We start from the raw sequence: 26,881 nt of genomic DNA, 5'->3' as shown, positions 1-26,881 counted from the left end.
GTAATCTAGTAATTTTTTTTTTTTTTTTTGGTTTAATAATTGATTCAATTTTGAAAACATTCTTAATATCCACTAAAATTAATGCTATTTTATACATTATGTTGGCATAAAAAGAAATATTAAATCATGGGAAGGTCGATTTGGGTCCCCCCACTCATTGCCAAGGCCTTGTGATGTTGGTTGATTAAAAGCCATGCCAGTGGTAACAATGTGACTGCAACAACCGGTCTCCACCTTGCGTTCAGTCACGGAAATTATCCAATCAATTTGAATGGAAGGGAATCATTTCCAATTGGAATGCAAAACGATTAGAAAATAAAACAACATATATGTATATTTTTCAGAATTATTTTTAAAACATTTTAAAATATGAATAATTTCCATTATGGTACGTAAAAGAGATACTTTGTGTCTAATTTAATACATAGCCCAGCAAGTTGGCATTCTTGTGAGTCACGGGAGAGATGTCCCACACCTACTACACCAACTCACTCTGGCATAAAATGTTTGAAATTAAAACGAAAAAGATCTTTTCAATGTCCATTGTCAAAGGACATTAATTGAAATTTTCAATCTGCAAAATTACTTGTAGATTTGGGTGTGTTAAATCAACTTAAATCTCCATAGGCACGTGCAAAACAACCAAGGACTTCAATATTTTAGTAGTAGTTGGTGGTTGGAATGACAACGGTGCACCTGTTTGTTGCCTGGCTCAACGTCGTGCGGCACAGTGGGAGGGCCGTGACCCTTGCCTTGTGGATGAAAATGAAATGAGATTAGCCATTTCAATACGTATCGTCGATAATCGAACGATCATCACACTACCTCTTGATTTTATCAGTCAGCGGGTCAATTTTGATGCCCGCCTCTGCATCACACTCAAGTCGGCTTTAAAGGCGTCCCACATTTTACGCAATTGACTGGACTCTTTATTTCTATTTTCAATATGATGGTGATGCACTTCAAAACCAAATGATCTTATTCTATTACGATATCACGTTCTCACTGGAGCAACTGGAATGGCAGAGGAAGAGGCAGCTGTGTAGTTTTGACTCGTTAGGGTGGCTGAGAATTTCTCTTGCTATTGTTTGGTGAGATCACCTCATACTTTGTAGTGGGAGCTCAGCTGCGCTGTTATTAATTTCACTCCACCAACCCTTGGTGTCCTCCCCGCAATAAAATGAATTATAATGGGAACAATGTGATGTGAGAACTAGTGGCTTGACCCGTAAACCAAAATCCACTAACTACTAAAACCAAGGAAAATGATTCTGTCAATGCCCAATTTAAGCTTTTTTTCCCCAAAAGTGCTCTCAATTTAGTTGTTTTTTGACTCAACTTTGCATTTAAAGTATAGGTTAAAAAATAATAATAACTTTCACATCTTGAAGGCTTAATGATTTTAAAAATTGATTAAAAAATTAAGGTATTAAATAAATTTTGATTTTTTTATTTCAAAAAATAAGAGTATATACTATATACACCTAACACCATTTAGATTTTGATTGATTAGAGAACCAAAAAAGGCCAGCATATGAAGGTGTTGGTTGGTTACTGGTTGTCCAAAATGAACATCTCATGTGGCAGCACCTAACCCTATTTTAATTTAATTAATAAATTTAATAGCAAAGTCTGCACATTATGTTCCAACTTTTGGACCGGTGCAATGGCCCTACGGTACTACACATAATCCCAGAAAAAATGTATTCAGGATCAATGGCAGCGGGGACCGCTGCAATATCTAATCCTCCATCACGCGACCCACCAGATTGCATCCCCAATTGAAAAATGGTTGAACCGTTGGTAGTCGTGGGTAGCTGCCGCGCGTGTCCAAATAATCGAATTTGCCACAAAAGTAAGAAATCAGCCAAATCATTTTTTTTTTTGGAAAATAAAATAAATGCATATTATTTCTCAACTATAAATACTAAATAGAGGAAGCAAAGGTGTATTGCATCACTGTGTGGAAACTTGTCCATCAGAAGCCCGTACGCCTGCCTTTCTTACTTCTCCCTCAACGGTATTGCAATTCTTCTCAAATCTCAACATTCTCTACCTTCGATCGTCTCTACCCACCTCTTTTGCTTGATTTTACTCTGTTTACATTTTCTGATCTGTTTGGTTTCCTGAAATTTCTACCTTTGCGCTCCTTTTGGTTGCCGAGAAATTGGAGGATAAAAATAAAATCAAAAGTTTGAATCTTGTGGCTTTTTGTTGTTTTGGTTTTGGAAATTAACCTCAGTGCGGCCAAATCGTCGAATTAGGAGTCCTAAAATGAAAAAAATTCCGAGTTAGTTGTTTTTCTTCGATGTTTTCTCATCGGCCAAACGGAGCATTGTGTTATTGGTATTTCTGTTATTTTCGTCCATCATTAATTTTTATGCATCTGTTTTAAAGTCATCAATTGGATGCATTTTCCCCGTAAGTTTTCAGTTTTTTATTATGTTTTCCTTGGTTTTTTAAATTGAATTTAATGTTTTTGTTTTATTTTTTATATCAACTGCAAGTTTTGTTGGATTCCTGTGACCTGGTAAGTAGATCTAAGCTCAAATTGAACTCTGATGGTTGAACTTTTGAAAAACAGGTCAAAAATGGCGCGCAAGAAGATCAGAGAGTACGATTCCAAGAGGCTGTTGAAGGAGCATTTTAAGAGGTTCTCTGGCACCGACCTTCCAATTAAATCAGCTCAAGTGAGTATAGTTTCTAGATTTGAGCTTTAATTTTGTGAATAAAGTTCTACAAGAAGGATTCTTTATTTTTATTATAGTAGCATACATTTATCATCATTGTTAAGAGAGCTTTGTTCGGTAAGAAAGATTAATTTGCACATAATTATATGATGGGTGCTATCCTATTTATTACTGTCAGAAGGATTCTTGAAAAAGTCTAACAATGTCTAAAAAGGTCTAGGATTAGAAATCTGTAATTCTCAATTGGCAGTTTTGGTTACCACTACGATTTTAGCAGTCTGAACCAGAATTCAATTTCCAAAATGATCAATTTTTTGTGTGAAACTGAAATATGAGAATTAATATGAAACTATCTGTACTTTCACAGAGGCTAGGTGTGTGCACTCTTCAGTTACTTTGATTTTGAGCAGTAAAATCAAAGTGAACCATTTAATCAGTTTTTATGCATTAAGAACCAAACTAATCGAACTTAAGGAAGAAACTAATTGGTTCAGTTCTGTTTAATAACAATAACCGATTTAAGTCAGTTTACTTTGTTTTGGTTTGGTTCAGTTTAACAGCAGAAATGAATTTTTTGCGTTAATTTCGACAAAAATAAAAAAAGCCCATAATTGGACATTGTGGACTAAAAAGGTCAAGTAATGCTATTATATTCAATTGTCTTATGGATGATTGAAATCAAATCATTACATCAATAACCAATGACATGAATAATTCATGTTATAGCACATTTCAGTTACATAGTTGTTAGCTCATAAAAAGTATCGTGTATCGTAAGTTTTTTTATATAGTGACAAATAAATAGGAAAAATATGTGTATATACCCATTGAAAGTATGGAGTATAGAGTAATATATAACTAATTTTATGGAAGATGGTAGGATCTAAAGAGTTAATCTATATCATATCAAAAGAAAATATTGAATGTTAAAAGTTTTGACAAGTTCAAATTAACAAAATGTGATTGTAATATATAGATTCATCATATAATCCACAAAAATAAACTTCTTCAATTTTTAACTATAATTCAAATAAAAATTTTCCAATATTCATTGTAAAAATAAACTTGCTTGAATTCTAATATGACATTTGACAACAAGAATGCAACTTTTCATATAAGATTATTTTACCTTTTTTTTTTTTATGATCAATTTTTAATCTTTTAATATATTTTAAACAATTAATATAATAAATTCTTTTAATAAAATAATTATAGAAAATAATTAAATATATATATATATATCGTTGTATTGTAATATTACGTATCGTATCATATATCTGTCGTAAGATATGTTTTAAAATAAGATATGCATTGTAATACATATCAATTTTCATAAAAAATGTATCTTATTGTGTATTGTAAGTTTTTAACAACTATGGTTAATTTAATTAAGTAGTCTAATGACAGAAAAAAAGCTATGTAAGTGTAGTTGGGGATCCTATTGATGTGAAAATTGTGCACTAGACTAATAATATAATCAACAGATATTTTATACTTTTGGTTCAGTTCAATTATTATCGATTTTTTAAATGGAAACCATATACTGGACCAATCTAGTTTAGTTTTATATTTAGGAAACCAAAATGTAAAAATTGATTGGTTTGGTTCAGTTGGTTTAATCGGTGTTTTTGCACATCCTTAACAGAGATGGAGACTTCCTGATCAGCAAGGAATGTTCAGGATGATGGAATTTGTTTTGTTTTGTTTTGTTGTGTTGTTGCCTTTTTTTTTCCTTTCTTTTTTTTCCTTTTTTTTTTTTTTTTTTTTATGTTTCAGATTTTATGTAAAAATTCAAGACATGAAGATTTTTTTGGATTTATATATTTACAGTTTTGATTGAACTTCAATGATGTATTGTTTTCCTTTTGTTATGCCTCAGATCACAGAATCAACTGACTTCAACGAGCTAGCAGAGAAGGAACCTTGGCTCTCATCAGGGAAACTGGTCGTGAAACCTGACATGTTATTTGGCAAGCGTGGGAAGAGCGGTTTAGTTGCCCTGAATTTAGATTTGGCTCAAGTTGCTACTTTCGTGAAAGAACGTCTTGGCAAAGAGGTATTTAAACTCTTTCACCATGTGACTCATTTTTAATCCTTTGATGAGTATGTTATATTTTTATCATTGAATTCCATCCCTTGATGAAGTGGATTCTTATGCTTATATTATCCATTTGGGTTTCTAGGTAGAGATGGGGGGATGCAGAGGGCCTATCACAACATTCATTGTTGAACCCTTCATTCCACACAATGAAGAGTTTTACCTAAACATGGTTTCAGAGCGACTTGGGTGTAGCATAAGCTTTTCCGAATGTGGAGGTATTGAAATTGAAGAGAACTGGGATAAGGTACTTCTAAACATAAATTCATTTTTTGTTACTATTAGTCCATGAAAGATCCTTTATGATTGAAGCCATTGTTCTTTACACTCGTTTATTATCTTTCTTTATAGCCCCTTAATTTATGACGGGATCTGTTTTTTACAGGTTAAAACTATATTTATCCCAACCGGGGCCACTTTTACCTCAGAAATATGTGCTCCACTAGTTGCCACCCTTCCCTTGGAGGTAATTTATAGTTGATCAATAACCTAGTCAACCACTGTTCTGTTCTTTTATTGGCTGTTGTTAGATGAAAAAAAAAAAAATTCTAGAATTAGGGCCATTTACCCTTGTTTTATCAGATTGTGCTACTTTATCTTGCTTAAAGCAAGGCCAGAACAAATACCGCATATTCAGTGCAATCATATATTCTCTTTTCATTCTTATTGTCAGTGGGAAGCTATTCTGCTGTGGATTTGAAATCACTAACATATGTTTTGTTCATTCAGATCAAGGGAAAAATTGAGGAGTTTATCAAAGTGGTTTTTGCTCTATTTGTAGGTATATCTATAATCTTCAAGAAATTCATATTATTTTATAGTTGCTAAACAACTTTATGATCTGTTATAATTTGCCATCAACTCTAAATTTTTCATTTGCCAGATCTGGACTTCACTTTCCTAGAGATGAATCCTTTTACATTGGTTGATGGAAAGCCTTATCCTTTGGATATGAGAGGCGAGCTGGACGATACTGCTGCTTTCAAGAACTTCAAGAAGTACATTCCCATTTTTAGTTGCACTTTTTTCTCTTGTTTTAGTAGTATAAACTAGATGATTCGATAACACTAATTTATACGTTTTCACCTCTAACATGGCTTTGCTTTCACAGGTGGGGCAATATTGAATTTCCAATGCCATTTGGAAGAGTTATGAGTCCTACAGAAACCTTTATTCATGGGCTAGATGAAAAGGTACATATGGATGCTTAATTGCTTACTACTTGTACCCGAAATCTGTTTTCACCCACCAATCACTGCCTACAAATGACAATTTTCTGTTGTCATTTTTTCATTTGAATCTTCATGTTATCATCTAGTGCAAAACCCAGGATTGTAGCTTGCACAACCAATTCAAATTATGCCAGTAGGAAAATATTTCAACATAGCAAGCCACTAGTAGTCATCCCTTTGCTGTAGATGAATTAAAGCTAGCTCTTTCTCTCTCTCTCTGTGTCTCTCTAATCTGGGATTTTTTTAGGTATAATCTTGTAACAGCTTGAGATTCCCCAAAAAGGATCACATGTCTTTTCAGTGGGTACCCTCATTCACGAGGATGTTATTAAACTTTACAATTTGTCATATTCTTGCAGACAAGTGCCTCTTTGAAGTTCACAGTTCTGAACCCCAAGGGACGGATTTGGACTATGGTAGCAGGAGGAGGTGCAAGTGTCATCTATGCAGATACGGTGTGGTTCTCATCATTTAAATTTAGGGATTAGGACTTCAAGGTTTTAATGGATTTTCAGCTCATGCTTTTTTTACTGTTAATAAATATTTCGTCTTATCAGGTTGGCGATCTCGGCTATGCTTCTGAGCTTGGGAACTATGCAGAGTATAGTGGAGCACCAAATGAAGAGGAAGTATTGCAGTATGCTAGAGTTGTAATTGATGTAAGGACTCATCTGTGCCATGCTAGAGATGAAACATTATTTTACTTGATGTGCTAATTTGTTTATTTTAAGTAGTTTTTTTCCTTATTCAATATATTGCATGCTTCATTTACATATTGCTTCACTTTCACTGCCAATATTTCCAAACATTATGGTTTACTGTAAAGTGCTCATTCACAAACCAATTTTGTTTATGTTTTTGTCATTCAGCTGTCACTAATTACATGAATTGTCTACAGTGTGCAACTGCAAACCCTGATGGCCTTAAGAGAGCTCTTGTAATTGGAGGAGGAATAGCTAACTTTACTGATGTTGCTGCTACTTTTAATGGCATAATTCGCGCTTTGAAAGAGAAGGTGATCTTATTCCTATTCGAGCTTTGCAAAATTCCCATGTTGCCATTTTACTTTAAAAAATAACACTGAATTTATGTATTATTGTGTAAGCAGGAATCAAAGCTTAAAGCTTCAAGAATGCACATATACGTTAGAAGAGGAGGTCCAAATTACCAGAGGGGTCTTGCAAAAATGCGGACTCTTGGAGAGGAAATTGGAATCCCTCTTGAGGTATATCTTTTATTTATCTAAAATCTCAGAATCATCTGTTAGGGTTAAAACAACCCTCATGATGTGGGATAATTCCATCAAATTACTTCTCTGAAAATCGTTTCTGTTTATATGTTCTTTTACAGGTTTATGGACCTGAGGCAACCATGACTGGCATATGCAAACAGGCGATTGAGTGCATTGGTGCTGCTGCATAAGTGTACCAAATCTTGATAAAAATCTCTGTTCTTGTCTTTTCATGTCTATGGCAAACTCCCGGTGTTCCATTAAGTGTTCTTACCAGTTCAATTGTTCCAGAAACCGTAGGACGTTAAATTGTACTTTCATCTAAATGGGCCACTAATAATGGTCTTTGAGTATCAGGTTAGTGAGCTTGAGACTGATGACACCTTAGCACAATCATAAAACAGCTTACATTGATGTCCATCTTAATCTGTCGAACTGCTTTTGTATTTGTTTTTTGTCATTAAACTTTCCTATTTTTCTGTATCCGTCTGAACCTGCATTTTGGTTCCTCTGCAAATACACTCGTTCTCTTTGGGAAGGGGGTCAGGCCTCTAATTTGTTTTGGACTGGATGTCTGGTTTATTCAATTTATAGGCTGTCAAGAACCGATGTGGATTTTTCGAGGCCCACTTTTTAATTCATTTGTCTTTCCTCAGGCTCGGTCCATAAAAAAATCTAACAAACCCAAAGCCCAAGCCTAGGCGTGAATATACGGTGATTAAATTTAATAAGACTTTTGTATTTACTAAATAAGGTTGATTTATTATTCAATTTATTCTCCATTTATCATATAAATTGGTGATAAAAATATCGTTGTGCATGTGGCACAATTCTTGAATAAGAAAAATGTTTGAAAACCAGATTTGAATGCTTGAAACCGTAGCAAATCCGGTAGAAAAGAAAAAAGGACAAATAAAAAAGTAGCAGACGTTTTACAGGAAGGACCAATAGAATAGGAGGGGGTCAAATTTGAAGGAAACAGGAGCAGCACCAAATTTAGACACATACATACATCATCCCATCCGAGGTTGTGATGTGCGCACTACCAACCACTCACCTGCCTCTTCGTTGGGCCAGATGTTTGCTCATGTATGGTGGGCTCGGCCTGTGAATGTGATTTTCCCCAACAGTATAAAAGACGAAATTGGTATTTGGAACTGATTCTTTTTTCTAAAAAGAAAAAATTAATGGTTCAGAGTCTGATATTGTCTTTTAAAAGTTCAAAGTTCAGAATTCAGAATGGCTAGGCTTAGTTGACGCCTAATGAACACTTTGACCGTCAAAAATGAAGTCTCGTTTACCACGGCGGATTGCTAATTTCAAAGGGAAGGAATATGGGCTTATTCAGGAATGGAGGGGAGAATGGATGACAAAGAAAAGTTTCCAAATAAAATAATAAATTCAATTTTTTTTTGGTAGAAAAACTTTATTTCTATACTATATACATTAACATGAGCAAAAAGAAGCATCAACCTTATCCATTTAGGTGTCAAATAAAAAAAAAATTTACAAGTCTGCCATGGGGTAGGTATGGATTTATTTGTATTTTATTTTATTTTATTTCTTTTAATAAGTTTCTGTTTAAAAATAGCATTCATCTATCTATTAATCTACCTTTACCTTGCGCGTCCAAATCCCCCTTCTTGCTCAGCCCAAATACATGTGATAGATACTCCTCTCAGACTCTTCCCATCAAACACACAGTTGATTCCACGTAACGTTTCCTCCAATCACCAACCCCGAATTTCTATGTCATTTTCCATTACTAACTACCACTCATCCACTCTCCCCTTTTTTATAAGTCCCTTGGTTTTTTAAGGCCCATCATCCTTGTTCTGCCTGCTTGTTGAGGGCATCTTGACGCCGCAGCACCCCATAAATCAAACACTTGGTGGGTGTCCAATGTGGCCTAATGGATAACGATAACACCAAACTTCAACTTATAATATGAACCAACTTCCAAAAATCAAAATCTATCGCTCAATATAAAAATTGAAACGTAGAGGACGGGGTGGGGATGAATCGTGAGGTGATTTGAGTTTACAGTCCGAGTAAGATCTTTCGTGCATTTGATGCGTCAAAGACTGTTCAGAGGTCATTATCTTCTGATGCCCTCTCATTACATTTTAGAACGCTACAACAACCCCCGACCCATGAACCATGATTCAATATGTTTCTCTTGAAAAAACGTCAAGACATCACATCAATGGAAAGCTCTGTTACTAACCATTTAAAAGGAAGACCAAGGGCTTCACGTCTTCCAGTGTTTGAAACGTGTTAGGTAGTCATTTCTTCCACAGTAGAATCGTGGATCAACCGTCCCCCTTTGTTGACGGAGAAATTAGGAAGCGGTTTTTGTAAAAAAAAAAAAGACAGCCGATTTTACGCTTTGGGATTAATGGTGGCTTAGTGGGTTGTTAGGGGGTTGGGGGTTGGGGGTTGGTGACAGGTGGGCAATCTCTTACTCTAGTCGGTGACAATTTTATGTTGATTAAAGGAAAATCATAGGTAATTTCCAAAACCAACTAGCGGTGGGTACGACTGTATGAGGTTATCATAATTCTTGCCTTTCCACCGTCAACAAAAAAATAAGGTCCAAATGCCAACGTTGGTGTATAATATAAGGTAGTTATTTAAATAAAAAGAAAGAGAAATATAAAATAGAGAGACCCAACACCTTCTCGCCTGCCCAAGTGGGCCAATTCTATCCATATCACAAAGCAGCTTCAAAGTGCGGAAAGTTGTCTTTTTGGTACGGGTGAATCCGTGGACTCCATTTCCTAAGAAAATATTAATTTGATTAGATTGTTACCCAAACACCCTTTCCAATTTAAGAATCTCGTACGCACAACAACTGCAATGGTGCTTATCTCCAAAAGTGCCACGTCACCATCACGTTCATTTCTTGCCTTCCCAACACACCTCTTAACTCAATTGAAAAACAAATTGTTTTTAAAAAATTTCACTCAATTGAATTACAAAGTGCTTTTAGAAATCATTCGTATGGCGATCACCCGAAATTATTGATTCGCCAAATTTCTTTTCATTCCTTAGAATCAATCCAATATTTATACGGAATTTTGACCATCACATTTAAAAAATAATTTACATTCCAATAAAAATAGGTTAATTATCAAATGGCATCCACCTCTGATATATATTACTCCCAAAATAGCGCCCGTGGATTTCAGACATTCAAATTCGGCGGGCCTCCCCACCTTTTGTGACTTTCGACGTTGTTCAAACTTCGAAGGCAAACACAGACCCTGCTCTTGAATCTTCGTAATTAAATATTTTTTTTTTTGTTTTTAACTATAATTTGTTTCATTTATATTTATTAGACACGAGGTTGTAAGGAGGGTTGACCACAGACTTACCTCAAGGAGAAAACATGGGGCGGGGCCTGCTCATCTTATTTCAATTTTTATTATTATTAAATTCAAAAATGAATATTTTATTCGTCACATTTAACGCTTTACATATTTTAAACATCACCCAATATTACGAATGACGTTATACAAACAACATTAATTAATATAATTGACTTTTTCTTATGGATAAGTTTGGAAATAAAAGTTTTAGTTGATAACTATTTTTAAAAATAATTTTTAAAAATAGTTTTTAAAAATTTATTCCTAATTTTTATAGAATAAAAATGTGTTTGAAAATATGAAAGGTTTTTAACTTTTTTTTAATATATTTTAAAAATAATTTTTATATTTAATATTTTATTTTTAATTATTTCATACGTTTGTATATTTTTTTATTTTAAATAACAAAAAATTATTATCGAAATTAGTTTCCAAACAAATCCAAAACTTCTATAGTCCTACCATGAGTTTTGAATAAATTTTTTTAATAATTTCATTCAAATTTAATTTTCAATTTCAAAAGATAAAAAGATAATTTCATTTACATTTTATTAATAGAAAAAAAATAGTAATAAGTCTCCAGGACTTAAATAGATCAAAATTATAAATGTTAAATAAGATTTTTAAAACAATTTTTTTTTTTATAAAATCTATTTAACATTCCTAATTATTTTTTCTTTTTATTTTAGGTTCATCATTTTTTTCTTAATATATATATATATAATCTTAATTTGTTTTTCAGTCTTTCCATGTATGTAAAAATTTTCTTTATATTATGGGATTTCTAATAAATTTAAATTTTTTATTAATTTTCAATTTTGTATTTCAAAATTTACTAAATAATTTTTTTGATAGGGTGTTCTCATTACTTCCAATTTGAAAATTTTAAATATTTAATTTTTGAGATTTAATTAAATAATATATTATTTATGATTAAACTATAATTATATTAGATCATATATTATTTAATTATTTTTGTTATTCTTTTGAAAATTTCTAAAGGAAAATGGGTTATAAAAATAATTAATTAAAAAGGAAGTCAAAGAGGGTGCCATCTGCCATGGCCTCCCCCAGGATAGACTGATGCACGAATTTCAAGTCGCGGCAGTTAACATGATCGGCACTACCTTTTCAAAAATTGAAGGAAGAAAATGGAAAGCGAAAAAGAAATTCCCTATTTTAATTATTATTCCTTGCCCTCCAACGCCCAACCCTATAGATAAATCCCCCAACCCCAACGACCTCGCCCGAAACCAAATGGGCCAGGACTTGGGGGAACTGGAGCGACAGGGAATGGCTAGAAGGACAAAGGTAGAAGAAGAAGCTCCCATCTATGGAGACGTACTGGAGCTCATACTCTCTCACGTGCCTCTGGTTGATCTGGCGCACGCCTGCCTCGTCTCCAATCCATGGAAGCATGCCGTTTCCTCTTCTCTCTCTCATTTCAACAGGTTGAAGCCCTGGCTGGTGGTTCACACTCAGACCACTCGCTCTCCCTATGTCACCACTACCCACGCCTATGACCCTCGTTCCCAACTCTGGCTCCACCTCAAGCAACCGCCTATCAGGTACGTATCGGCCCTCCGCTCCTCCCACTCGACCCTCCTCTACATGCTTTCACCCTCCAAGCTTTCCTTCTCCTACGATCCTCTCCACCTCGCCTGGCACCACGCCCAACCCCCGCGTGTGTGGCGCACCGACCCCATCGTCTCCGTGGTCGGTTCTCGCATCATCATCGCCGGCGGCAGCTGCGACTTTGAGGACGATCCTCTCGCCGTGGAGATCTACGACATCGAGTCCCGGTCGTGGGACTCGTGCCAGTCCATGCCTGCCACCCTCAAGGACTCTGCTGCCTCCACCTGGCTCTCAACAGCAGTAAATGATCGTCAAATGTTCGTGACGGAGAAGACCTCCGGCGCGACTTACTCGTTCGATCCGGCAACTAAGACGTGGCACGGTCCGTACGATCTGCGCCCGGATCCTTCCGTGTTCTTCTCTGCTATAGGCTTCGCCGGCGACCGGATGATTCTGGTTGGACTGATTGGAGACGCCGATAACGTGAAAAACGTGAAAGTGTGGAAAATCAATGAAGAAACAATGAAATGTGAGGTAGTAGGGGAGATGCCACAGTTGCTTCTGGAGAAGCTGAGGAATGGGAATTCGACTCTTGTTTCGATAGGCGTGACGATGAAGGGAGATTTCATTTATATACATAATACGTTGGGGTCAGAAGCATTGTTGTGCTGCGAATTCAGGAGTAATGGTGAGATAGGGTGGAGTGTTATAGAGAATGTAATCGTGAACGATCGGACTCGGCTTGGGAGCTTGGTGTTTACCTGCTCTGATGTAGGGATTCATGATGTCCACAAGGCGTTGCGCTCTGATAATCGACGATTTGCTGTCCAGTCTGTAGAATGACTCACCGACTCAGTGAGTGGAGTTTCTGGGCTCCATTAATTGACTTCGTTGGTGTTGAAACGACGTCACATTTTGGGTGAATACTGTTGACCTGTGCACACTACACAATGTTACACACTACATTCTACACCTGCAGATGCTGAATTTGTTTGTGTCTCTATTGCACCAACTGCATGTCACTTGAAAATTTTTCAATTGTCAGACACAACTTATTAAGTATTTAATTCTCAAAAAAAAGAAAAAAAAATTCAAACTATATTTTTTGTAATTGGTATGGGAGAATTACCGAGAAGGGCATGTGTAAAAAATAATTACTATGAATGCCCGTTCTTTTAGAGGATAATTTTACTTTTAAATATGTTTTTTATATTATTTATAAATAAATTGATATTGTTAATGATACGGGACCCATATATGATGATAAGTACAGGTTGATAGCTAATCAATAGTATATTTCTCAACTTGAAAAAATTGTTGTTCACTTTTAAACAATCAAATGACTGTTTAAAAAATTTGCATTCTTTTTTTAAAAAAAATTGAGATTTTTTAAAAAACCTTGTAAAAAAATAATTTTTAATATCTCATAAATAAAAACAATATTTTAAAGTTATTATATCGTTTTATATATAAAACATACAATTAAAAACTTTGTTATCAAAATATAATGAATAATTATTTTTTACGAGCACTCATCAATTGAATAATATATAATTATTCAATTGACTAACACACATTTATTAAATGAAATAACTCACAATTATTCATGGGGTAATATAATACGTGAAAAAATTAAATAAAAATAAATTAAATCATGTTGTAATATATTGTAATAATAGTGTATTTATATTGTAAGTATAATACATTTATATTGTACTTATATTTCATTACAAAAATAATAATTCTAAAAATGTTTATTCATACCTTATTGGTATTAACATATCGTATCAATATATTAACAACATTTATTTAGTGTTTTGAAATTATTTAATAATTTTTGTATATATATATATATATAACTATAAGTCTCAAATGAATTCAGATTAGTATTTCATTTAGTTTCAGAAATTATTTATGATATAGGTATGTTGTGAAATATATTATCATCATACAAAATTATAATTTTTATAAAAAATTTCATAGATTTCCTAATTAGGTTTTATTGTAATGTATTATTTATATTATAATTATAACATATTTTTGTTATACCTGCATTTTATAATAAAAGTAATAACCTTGACTCCTTAAGGATCACCTTTTATACCTTATTAATATTCAACATATCAAATATATTAACATCATCCACTCGATGCATTGAGAAAAAAAAAATTATATGAAAATTAAAATAAAAAAAAACACTATGCAAAGTAAAAAAATCATATAATTTTTTTAAAAATTATTTTATTATAAAAATAAAAATGATTAAACCTTCTCTATCATTTTTTTTATTCTTTTTAGAGAATCTGAATGAAAAATTAAACATTTTGTCTTCCTTGAATTTAATACAAAAACATAATTTATCAATTTAAAATTAATATATATATATATATATGAAAAAATCATCATTTTTATTATATAATTATGAAACTTATTTTTTTCTTAATAAAATTAAAAATTAGAATAAAAATAAAAATTGTAAAAAAAAAACAATACATGATATTTTGAAAATATTTTTTAAAAGTATTTTTGTTTTAAATAGTAAATTTAAATTACAAATTATATATAATTGTAGGGTTAAACCCAAAATTTTGATTTAAAATTCTGAATATCAATCATTATAATAAATGTGGGACCCATGTACCATAAATGTATTGACAAATCAAGTAAAGTGCTTTAAATGCTTTGAATTTTAAAAGTTTTAGTTAAAGAACAATTTTGGTATATTCGACTTATTAAAGTCCTCCCCGATAGTTATTAGAAGAGACCACTCTTTCTAGTAATTGTTCTTCCCAACCACCCTCTCCGGTTTGGTGGTACAAGAAGTAAGAAGTAGATGGCCTAATTTTGGAAATGGAAGAGAGCGTATGGGGCTGTTGGGGATTGGGATGAGGCCGCAGCACGTGTCTCACCTCAGTGGGTGCATGCTGTCACAATAGGCCTCCGTAAGTAAGAAAGCCAATACAACTTTAGCCAAACCTACTCAATATTCATTTCCCATTACCTATTGTAAATGGAACTGCATGATGTTTCCTTGGCTTTCCCCACTTCAAATGCTTAGATCATTGTAAGCGTTGTTGGATGGCTTAAACTCTGGTTGAGCTCTTTCCCGTGAACCCAGTTTGAGTATATTAGGCTCAGGATAAATAAAACATTGATTAGTGGATCACTTGGACTCATGAGTATTTACTATTTACAGTCTGTGGGGCATCTATTTGGGCCACTCCATGTGTAACATTTATGCACGCGGCCGTCCAAAAACTTGGTTTATTTATTTGTAAACTTCTATTGGGCCTATAACTTTGACATTGGGTTGGGTGGGATTCATTTTGATCATGGGTTTAGGTCGGGGTTTGGCCGGCCATAATTCGTGTTTCTCATAAACACGAATGGTCTAGCTAGCCCATACGACTCCTGATGGCCATTGTCAAGGTTTACAGATTGTTACTTGGTATTTCTTGTGAACACGAAATGGTCTAGAGTTAGCCCAAAGGACTCTGATGGCCATTATCAAGCTTCAGAGATTGTTACATAGTTGTTCCCTACACTATGCCTTTTTTGCTCTCTTTAGATATCTTGACATCTTATACTGACCAAAGAAAATCCTAGCTGGGCCTAAACAAAAACTCCTTGCTGGGCCTGGTCTAAACTAGTCATCAAGTCTCAATATTTCAGTTTGGGCTTTACTTCTTACTGGTGGAGTAGCCCAGTTTCGGGAAGGGATCCAAGTGTCTGCCGACCACGTGTGCCTATTCGGCCACTGGCCCATCGATTATTACTATTATTATTGTTATTATTAGGAGGGACACATCATATCATCATATCCCTGGATTAGTTGGGAAGATCCAGAAAGCAAATAAATGAAAAGGATTGAATTGGAACCAACCCAAATTGCCCTTTGACATTGGACCCACAAAGATGGACCATGCCCATAAAAGGATCCCACTAGCCCAACACATAAATGGCTCATGGGACCAAACGACAAATCCACAAGTGAAAAAAAAGCAAGTAATCTAACCATTGTTTCCTCCACCTAATAAAGCAAACACACACCTCCCTCGATTCCTCTTCTGCCTCCCTGGTTTTGAATACCTTTTTTTCCCCCACTTTATTTGCTTCTTTTGGACCTCTCGTTTCAAAGTTGAAGACCTCAAGTATTATTTTTCTTCGCCATGATTGAAAATTTTCCAGTCTGCCGTCCCTCTTTTTACCCACTTTATGGGCTTTCTTTGCGAGGAAAAGGTTTCAAAATCATGCTAGGTGGTGTACCATACTGCCATCTATGATAGGTTGGCCTCTTCCAATCAGCATTGGACACGTCTTCAACTGGTACAAAAATTTCATGTTACAGACGTCATTCAATCTGTTTGGTCTATCACCTTGGGTTTGGGGTTAGTTGGGGCCCATGGGCCACTGTGCAAGGTTTGGTGGCCTTTGGTTTTTTGGTTGATGAAACCACACACTCAAAGATTTTGTCCTTCGAATTTTGTTGACAAGCCAACTCGTACCTCGTAGTTTATGCTTTTGGAGATTAAGCGGGCTTTAGGAATATTTTCTTGTCTAAAAGTTTCTTCGTAGGGGAATTTTTTTTTTTTAAAAAAAATAGTTTTTACAGTTTTTAAAAATAATCTTTAATTATTTATGAGAGTAAAATTTTATTTAAAATCTGAAAATAAAAATAATTTTTCCAATTTATTCTTTGTCAAAATTAACATAATTACATATAATATATAAGTTTTCAAAATATTATTAATATATTTACGGTAATGTGTATGAGAATTAAAAAAAATATATTATTATAAAAAAAATTGTAATAAAAATGAAAAATTAAAAGGGTTTTATGAACCTGCTTCAAAACTGTTTCAGAGCGTTTTGTTGTTAATAAACACAAAAAATAAGACATTTTAGATAACTTTCTTTAATTTTTTTCTATTATCTTCATTTGTTTTTTTACAGATTATTTTAAGAAATAATTATATAGATATGTAAAATGATTAAAAATAAAATAATAAATATAAAAATTATTTTTAAAATATATTTAAAAATATTAAAAGATAGTTAAAAACATTTTAAGTTTTCAATCAGTCTTCTATTCTATAAAATTTTAAAAATGGTTTTCGTTTTAAAAAACTATTCTGCATAATTATTTTAAAAGTACTTACCACACATGCTCTGAATATCTCATAAATTCAAATATTAAAAGTACAGTGTTCACAAGAGCATATATTACCCTATTAATATAATAAACTATCAATTAATTTTTTGTTCTCAAATTAGCAAAAGATAATAAAATGAAAATAATAAATAAGCATCAATAAAGATGAATAAGGAAAAAAAAATAGGCAAAGAATGAAAAATAAATCAAGTGAAAATAATTGACAAAACATGATGAAAAATATTATTTTTTGATACTAAAAATTGAATATTCTTTTAAGGTGACGTGGGAAGAAAGACCCTCTCATGCTTAAGTTAGACTCTTCATAAAATAATACTTTTTATTTATAATGAGTAGGTCTTATTCATGATCTATCTTCTTAATAAACATTGATGGGATAATAAGAAATGTTTACTCTATTGTTATGATCCTTATGGGCAGATGGTTGTGGATGAGGATAAGATCAAGCCCATATGAGAACACTTTTACTTTGGCTAAGATTAATTCACTTTCTAAGGAATGGGAGCTCAATGCACTTGAGTAAGAGCTTGAATGTTTCGACCCACCTTATGTTTTAAACACATTTTATGCTACTTGAGCATATACACAACCTATGCCTAGCCCATGGTTGCTTGCCTAATCGAGGGTTCAACATTATAGGGATTCTACCCTTCCATACGACACAAAATTTTACCTCTTGGTAGTCATAGATTACTTTACCAGACAGATAGAAATAGATATTTATGCTCATATCACCGACTAAGACCTTAAGAAATTAGTGTTGAAACATAATATATTAATTTGGCATTCCGAAGACTCTAATAATGGGACATATTTTGATTGCATGACATTTCATGATTTATATGTAGAGTGAAGAATCAAGAATGCCCATGCTCCCCTCAATATATCTAAGGTTAACGGTGAGTAAAGGCCACTAACAAAACCCTTCTTAGCCACTTACATAATATACTAGAGAGGACTAAGGGAATATAGACATAATAACTACTTAGGAACATGATCATGGGTGCATGCTCTTTGAGATCCTAGGGCTATTAGATCTATCAATAGCAGAAGCAAAAAGATATTTTTCAATACAACCTAAATTTAGGTGTTAAAAACCATACATTTGGATTTAATGTTCCTAGGTCCTATTCTAGCTAATGTGGGGATCTAAAAAACTTTGCGATCTTCCATCTAATCACTCTTTCTTTAATCTTTTGCACTTGTATAGAGTGACTACATGTCTTGTTAAGACAAAGCCCTAAAAAACATAACATAATATAATAAATAAATAAATTTAATTAATATTTATATTATAATTCCAATTCTCCCTTTATTATCCTTTTTATGTATTATGTATGATGAACATTTGGGCCTAAATCACTAGTATTGTACATGACTTTGATGCATTATGAGTCATGAGGAAGATCTGAGTCATAAGTTCCTTATAAATTGATGAGTAGTTCACACCTAATTTATAAACTTGGGCAATCCATATGAGATTGTAATGTGTTACCTCCTAATTTGAGGGATTACTTATCTTAATCATCAAAATAAGATTCTCATAGTGAGTGTAATAATGTGTATGGTTATACATTGGACAAATACTACAGTAAGTCATAATATTAGCTATCAGATAATCATGAATTCACCAAACTATTATGTTGCAAGAGTTTTTAACTTCAACAAAATATTGAGTTAGTGTTGAGGTTTTTAGTGGCTTTGACTAATGGGCAAAACTCTAAAGTGGTCATTTATTCTATATGGATTAAGTTATTGTTGATCAAGGCAAGTAACAATAGATATTCTTAAGATAGACATCATGACATCTCATGAGTTTGAGACAATGTGTCTCCTTAAGTAATTTTAAAGACATGTGATCATGAAATTTGTAGTGATAATAATTCATTTAGTGGAATTTGACATATGCTCTTAGAGAACCAGAGTATGTCAATTGATCATATAATAAAAGGATGCGAGACTTAAAAATTATAGAGGTAATCTTGAGAGGTTGATAGTGTTTACCTCGTTAAATTACAAACACTAATACATGAGAAGTTTGCATGCAATCGTTATTAGTCACTGACCCAAGTTTTCTATCTCAATCTAATATTATAGGATATTAGAGTGTGATTGACTTTTTATAATGGGATGTTAAGTTAACTTTAGAATTGGATTTTAAGGGAACTGGTGTTTTCTTATGTATCCCAATGGTCCTTACTTGAACTTATATTCATTGGTGACACATTATTTGAGGGATAGTTGGATGTTTTATTCATGTGTTCATAAGGGTGTTTTAGTAAATGCATAAAGTTACTCACAAGAGTTTATGAATGGTTTGTTTGAATGTACTAGTTAATTAATTAAAGCCTAACGAGACTAATTAATTAATTAAAATCTAATAGGTTAGATTAAGTGACCAAAGCTCTAGGTGAGCTAAAGTCACTAAAACCCAAAAGTAAGTCTATATAGACTTTCTTAAGATTGTTAAGGCTTAAAGTTTTTTAGCCATTCAATTTTCTAGAGAGAGAAACCCCAATCTCCCTATAGAGAGGATTCCATCATCTTCATGAGTCAAGATCTAGGAAAGAGAGTCATCAAATGAAAAATTATAAGGTATTTGAGATTTGCACCATTCTCTTCACCAACTAGAATTGACTTAGAAATATCCAAATCACTAGTATGTTTTCCATACACCTATATCTAGTAGCATGCACCTCAACATTCCAGGGCTTGGAATTGAATAATCTAGATATTTCAATAGTACCATCACTATGCTCCTTAGTGGACTCCTTTACACCTTAAGGAGATGCAAATCTCTCTTATGAACCAAAAAATGAAAATGAGCACCTTTGAGAATTATGAGTTAAGCACAAAGAATAATGATTTAAAATTTTAATGCATAAATTCTTTAGAGAACTCTCCCAATAGGCATATATTAGAGAAAACCAAATGAATTTGAAATCATATTTCACCAAAAAAAAAAAAAAAAAAAAACTGACAAATCTTAAAATGATTTGGAAAGATTTCATATTTCACCAAAAAAACAATTTAGGAAACTAGAAAAACTTGGAAAAATCTGGCAAGATTTTTTTTTTTTTTTTTTTAAAGTTCAAAAAGGTTTAGAAACATTTCCCTTTTTAAAATCCTTCAGTCACATTTCTTCAAATTTTTGGAAATATTTTCTTTTTAAAATTCTTAATTTAATTTTTTTTCAAATTATTTTTATTATTAATTTTCATTTAAGGCACTCTATGTTTTTTATGTCATTATTATTAATTAACTTAACTATACTTACATATGTAGTTCTAAGTTGATTATGCACAACTTTGAATCTTCAAAAAGAGTATAAATTGTTGGTATACAACCACAAGAAGGTGTTTGTCTAGATCCCAAGCTATAGACAAAACCGTTACAGCGTATTTTCGTCTAGATCACTCAAGACGCGAACGGATATGTTTCCTACACAAAAAGATGTTCGAATAAGTTGTTCGGGCACACCCCTCCAAAACTTAAGTTAGAGAAAAAAGACTTAGGCAAGAAATGAGTATTTTAGAATGTGACAACATACTTTTCTTATGGTAAAAAATGACTATTTATCTTTACTTAAATGTAACGTCTTCTCAAGTGTCTTAATAGTGACTTTGATTGCACGTTACCATTTTTAATGTTAATGATTGTCGATTCATAATAACTATCACACCTTAATGAGCCCTAAAAACTGGCGTTTTAGCCTCATAACAATTGTATCAATCAAGACACTTAATTCCTATCACGGTTAATGCTTGTCAAATGACATATACAATGCTTGGTTGGTTTTGTGTCCATCTGGTACTATAAGGTCAAACGGACAAGGTTACATGGCTCTTGTATAGAACATGCATTGCTCTAAACTATGCGTCAGGATCATGCTAGATAGTGGTGAGCATATCACAATGCTAGATGTCCTTTATCTATTTGATACCTAAACGGGAAATGGATTTATGCCTAGATAGATGCGGGGTCCCACAAAGCCTCCCAATTCTCTTAGTTAGATCATTCTAGAAACTAGATGGGCGGTTGGAGAGAATTTACTATTGACTTGTGTTGGAAAAGTTTTCAAATTTCGGTTTTGTTCTATCAAGTTAGGTTTTGGGTCTTTTTCTTGTTTGCATCGTTTTGGCATTGCTTTTAAGCGATGAGAGAGGGGCACATGTTGTTTGGAGTTGCCATTTAGCTTACTTTTAGCCATTTATGGCTTTGTGTCGTTTGGCTTTGTGGCTTATGTCATTTAGGTTTTGTTGTATGGAGTTGCCATTTAGCTTACTTTTAGCCATTTATGGTGTTGTGTCGTTTGGCTTTGTGGCTTATGTCATTTAGGTTTTGTTGTATGGAGTTGCCATTTGGCTTACTTTTAGTCCTTTCTAGTTTTGTGTTGTTTGGCTTTACAACATATGTTGTTTAGCCTTTGTCATTTAGAGTTGCCTTTTGGCTTATTTTTAGCCATTTGTGGCTTTGTTCCGTTTGGCTTTATGGCTTATGTCATTTAGGCTTTGTTGTTTGGAGTTGCATTTTGCCTTTGTGCTCATTTGGTACCCTAGGGTGGACAGATAGTGCTTTCAGGGCCTCTAACATGCGCAACAGTCTCGGTGCTACTTTGTTCTGAGGCCGAAGACAAACTTTCAAGGCATCGAAGAACCATGAGCCCTATTCATAACTCCTCTTTCGTTTTTCCTTGACTAAACTTACAACCTCTTCTCATTGTGTTATGTCAATTGTCTGTTGCAAGGGTTCTAGCAAAGTTGGGGAATTGTTAACAGACAGTTTCTCATCTGCTTGTAGAGACAACACAACGAAGCAATGAGGAGCTCTCTCTGGCTAGCTTTGATCTTGTCTCGAAGCTGTCTGTTGGCTAACGACGCCCCATGGTCATTTGAGCCCATAGCCTTTTGTTTTCTTGCCTTAGTTAGGACTAGACAAATAAGGCTACACAGCTATTGGTTTTCTTGCTTTAACTAAGGCTAGATAGACAAAGCTACAGGACTCTTGATTTTCATGCTTTAATTGTTTTGCCAACTGTAGTAGTGATTACATTCATTGCTCATTCTCTCATTGCCTCTTCTCCATGTTTTCTTGCCAAGCTTGGAATTCCTCATCGATGTTAGCCAATTGAGTAGTAAGAGGTGTATTAGCCATTGTGTTTTTGTGAGCTTTTGTGTTCGTTTTCCCACAGACAACACCATTATTGGTACACGACCAACAAAAAGGTGTCCATCTAAATTCCAAGCTATAGACGAAACCATCATAGTGTATTTCCATCTAGATCACTCAAGACTCGGATGAATATGTTTCCTGCACAAAAGGATGTCCGGACAAGTTATCTGGAGACATCCCTCCAAAGTTTAAGTCAGAGAGAAAAGACTTGGGCAAGAAAATAGTTGTTTGAAAGGTGACAACATACCTCTCTTATGGTCAAGAGCGGCTATTTATCTTTACTCAAATATACATCTTCTCAAGAGTCTTAATAGTGACATTGATTGCACGTTATCGTCTTTAATGTCAATGATTGTCGACTCATAATGGCTATCACGACTTGATGAGCCTTAAAAACTGGGGTTTTAGCCTCATAATTATGGTATCAATCAAAACACTTAATTCCTGTCGCGATTAATGTTTGTCAGACAGTGTATGCAATGCCTAGTTGGTTTTGTGTCTGTTTGGTACCATAGGGTAAGACAAACATGATTACATGGCTCTTGTGCAAAATATGCATTATTCTAAACTATGCGTCAGGATCATGTTAGACGATGGTGAACGTGTCACAATGCTAGATGTTCTTTGTCCATTTGACACCTAGACGGAAAATGAATTTATGCTTAAACAGATACGGGGTCCCACATAAACCACAAGAAATACACAAAGTCTTAAAGCAGAATGGATGAAACAGAATCATCAACTTAATCTAAACAATTTAATGTACCAACAACAATTAACCCAAAGTTAAATTCTAACCCTAAAGCCCAAGAGGGTTTATATAGACTCTCATGTGGGCTTAAGTGATTTTGGCCTAACTTAGATTTGGGTCACTTAATATAACTTACTAGGTTTTAATTAATTAATTATTCATAATGAGTTCTGATTAATTAATTAGTCTAATATAGAAAACCCAAAATAATTAATCATAAATTATTGTGCAACCTTCACTTTTACAAAACGCTCTTATGCATATAAATGATTAATTTTCATAAATGTCAACAAAGACTATGAGCTTGAATAAGGACGATTAATAGTCATAAGAAAATACTGATTCTTTCATAATTCAATTTTGAAGTTCACTCAACATTCCATTAAAGATAGCCAACTCCACTCTAGTACCCTATGATATTACGTAGAAATGAAAATTGATTAAATATAATTCAATCAATTCCTCAGATCCATAATCTACTATCCACCATATGCAAACTTTCAATGAATGAGTGTCATGATGTAATAAGGTAGAAATTATCAACCTCTTAAGATTAGTTTTAACATCCTTAATTCTCATAACCTCCTATTTTATGACCAATTAACACACTTTAGTCCATAAATGACATATGTCAAATCTCATTTAAAGAATTAATATGACATTATAGATTTCATGATCACAAGCCCTTAGAATCACTTGATAGGACATACCGTCTCAATACTATAAAATATACATGTGTCTCTATAAAATATCGTAGGAAATATATAATTATCTTAAGGTCTCGCTTGTAGGTTAAAGCCATCAAAGACTTTAACATTATCTCAATATTCTCTCAAAGTTGGAAGCCCATGTAGCATAGTAGTTTAGTGAAATCATAACTAATTGATAATTAATGTCATGATTTACCATAAATATGTTGAAACATCTGGAATACTTCATTCCATGCCCTATATCATTAGGGTGTGTTGGTAAAAAATCTCTATTATAATAAAGAAACTAAAACTTAAATACATGATAATTCTGGCTAAGAAAAACCAAAGATAGAGTTACTATGATTTTATCGTATTTCAGGTTGATGTCCTTTTAGGATCAACTCTTATGTGTTTAATTATGTTTAGGTTAAAATGATCAACTCTCATGTGGGCTTAAGTGATTTTGGCCCAACTTAGATTTGGGTCACTTAATATAACTTACTAGGTTTTAATTAATTAATTAATTATTCATAATGAGTATTGATTAATTAATTAGTCTAATATAGAAAATCCAAAATAATTAATCATAAATTCTTGTGCAACCTTCACTTTTACAAAACGCTCTTATGCATATGAATGATTAATTTTTCATAAATGTCAACAAAGACTATGAGCTTGAATAAGGAAGATTAAAAGTCCTAGGAAAACACCGATTCTCTCATAATTCAATTTTGAAGTTCACTCAACATTCCATTATAGATACTCAACTCCACTCTAGTACTCTATGATATTACATCGAAATGAAAATTGATTAAATCAAATTCAATCAATTTCTCGAATCCATAATCTACTATCCACCACATGCAGACTTCTAATGAATGGGTGTTATGATGTAACAAAATAGAAACTATCAACCTTTTAAGATTAGTTTTAACATCCTTGAGTCTCAAAGCCTTCTATTTTATGATCAACTGACACACCTTAGTTCATAAAGGACATATATCAATACTATAAAAAATCATATTGTCTCTTTTGAGAATACCTATGATCACATGCCTTAATCAATAATGACCTAATTCATAGGAAATATATAACTATCTTAAGGTCTCACTCGGAGGTCAAAGTCACCAAAAACTTTGACACTATCTCAATATTATCTCAAAGTTGGGAGTCTATATAATATAGTAGTTTAGTAAAATCATAACTAATTGATAATTAATGTCATGATTTACCATAAATTTGTTGAAATATCTAGAATACTTCATTCCATGCCCTATATCATTAGGGTGCGTTGGCAAAAAATATCTATTATAATTAAGAAACTAAAGCTTAAATATATGATAATTTTGGTTAAGAAAAACCAAAGATAGAGTTACCATAATTTTATAGTATTTCAGGTTGATGTCCTTTAGTATTTGTTATAGGTAATAAAACTTAATTTAAATAAATATGAATACAAATATTCTAAATATTTAATAAAATAAATAAAACTAAAGATACATCTACAAGACTCCTTATCTTGTGTGGGTAAGTAACATTTTTAGGAATACTTTAATTTTTGTGATGATATGGTAGGTCGATTTGTTGTTCAAGTGATAGATCTAACTAGGCATTTTCAATACTCCAGTCAAAACCAATCACTCTTTGATATTTTAATAGACAGGAAAAATGAAAATGATACATGAAGAGAACTAACCAAACAGATGGTCAGTCGTCTCATTTCACAATCAAACAAATAATTTTTTATTTTTTTTTAAATGCCAAAAAATCTAAAGTATGTAAAAGGGTTGTTGATGGAAGGCGCCCAAACCATTTGCTGCCCAATTAGAAACTTGTGGGTCTACCCAGTACTTATTGAAAGATTGCTTAGTGTTTATGATTTTGCTTTCTGTTTAGGGTTGGTGCGATGTGGGCATCAAACTTTCTTTTTTGTTTTTAATTTTAAATGTATGGGTCAAAGCATCAAACTCAGAAGGCAGAAAAGGGTGGGTGGGTTCTCATCATTCGTGAGAATCATTCTCAAGTGGGTAAAGTGTTGTTCACTTGTACTCTTTGTCAGACTTATGACTCTGCTCCTCGGTCCTCAGTCCTCAGTCCTCAGCCTTCAGATTAAACTTCACTTTTACTGGTTTCTTTCTTAGTTTTGAAAAATGCTTCCCACTTTACGTCTACACTTTTTTTTCCAATCAACTTTTGTAGAATTGGTTGGTTTCTAATTGACCCTAATTTGTTTTTGAAAATATAGAATTCGTAAAAATATAAATAGAAAAACAATCACCTGGTTGGTGCCTTGGTGAGAGTTTTGAACCTGCTCGAACCTAATCCGTTGCCAATTTGGCGGAACATCTCAATCTATCATGCATATTTAAAGCCTGTTGGATAATATTTTTTTTTAAAAAAATAATTTTAATATAAAAAATATTTTTAGAGAAAAATAACGTAATAAATAAAATTTAAAGAATATTTTTTTTAAAATGAAGGGTTGAGTAACTATTTTTTTAAAGTTATTTTTTAATATTTTATATAACAAAAGTATATTTAGAAATTTAAAATGTTTTTAATCTGTTTTTTAATATTATTTAATATATTTTAAAAATAATTTTTATGTTTAATATTTTATTTTTAATTATTTTATATATTTTATTTATATAATATTTTTAAATAGCTTTTAGAAAAAAAGTAAAAATAATATAAAATAATTAAAAGATATTTTTTTGAAAATATCTTATTTTTTGTTTTTAAAAACAAAAAAAAAATAGAATACAAATTTTTATTTTGAAAAATAAAAAACTGTTCTTAAAAAAAAAAAAAAAGTTATCAAATACATCCTAAAACATTAGGGTTGTATCTACTCTATATAATATAAAAAATATATTTAAAAAAATTATACTCCTAA

General features: G+C 32.8%; 2 protein-coding genes across 2 annotated transcripts; both read left to right on the top strand.

The window, feature by feature from the left end:
* The first annotated feature begins 1,915 nt into the window (after window positions 1-1,915).
* LOC117922866 (ATP-citrate synthase alpha chain protein 1) lies at window positions 1,916-7,808 on the top strand. Its single transcript, XM_034841057.1, has 13 exons — window positions 1,916-2,020; window positions 2,585-2,690; window positions 4,570-4,746; window positions 4,874-5,035; window positions 5,174-5,254; window positions 5,518-5,569; window positions 5,672-5,786; window positions 5,900-5,981; window positions 6,380-6,475; window positions 6,578-6,679; window positions 6,919-7,035; window positions 7,129-7,245; window positions 7,371-7,808. The coding sequence occupies exons 2-13, from the start codon at window positions 2,592-2,594 to the stop codon at window positions 7,440-7,442; spliced, it is 1,272 nt and encodes a 423-aa protein (XP_034696948.1). The 5' UTR covers window positions 1,916-2,020; window positions 2,585-2,591; the 3' UTR covers window positions 7,443-7,808.
* A 4,024-nt stretch (window positions 7,809-11,832) lies between these two features.
* Window positions 11,833-13,227, top strand: LOC117911036 (F-box/kelch-repeat protein At1g23390). The gene has a single exon (XM_034825201.1). It carries the CDS (start codon window positions 11,880-11,882, stop codon window positions 13,038-13,040), a length of 1,161 nt encoding a protein of 386 aa, XP_034681092.1. The 5' UTR covers window positions 11,833-11,879; the 3' UTR covers window positions 13,041-13,227.
* The last annotated feature ends 13,654 nt before the right edge of the window (window positions 13,228-26,881 follow it).

The sequence above is a fragment of the Vitis riparia genome, chromosome 1 (assembly GCF_004353265.1).
Source record: "Vitis riparia cultivar Riparia Gloire de Montpellier isolate 1030 chromosome 1, EGFV_Vit.rip_1.0, whole genome shotgun sequence".
NCBI classification, from domain to species: Eukaryota; Viridiplantae; Streptophyta; class Magnoliopsida; order Vitales; family Vitaceae; genus Vitis; species Vitis riparia.
Note: the sequence above shows the minus strand (reverse complement) of the source record. Positions and strands in the feature narration are given on the sequence as shown.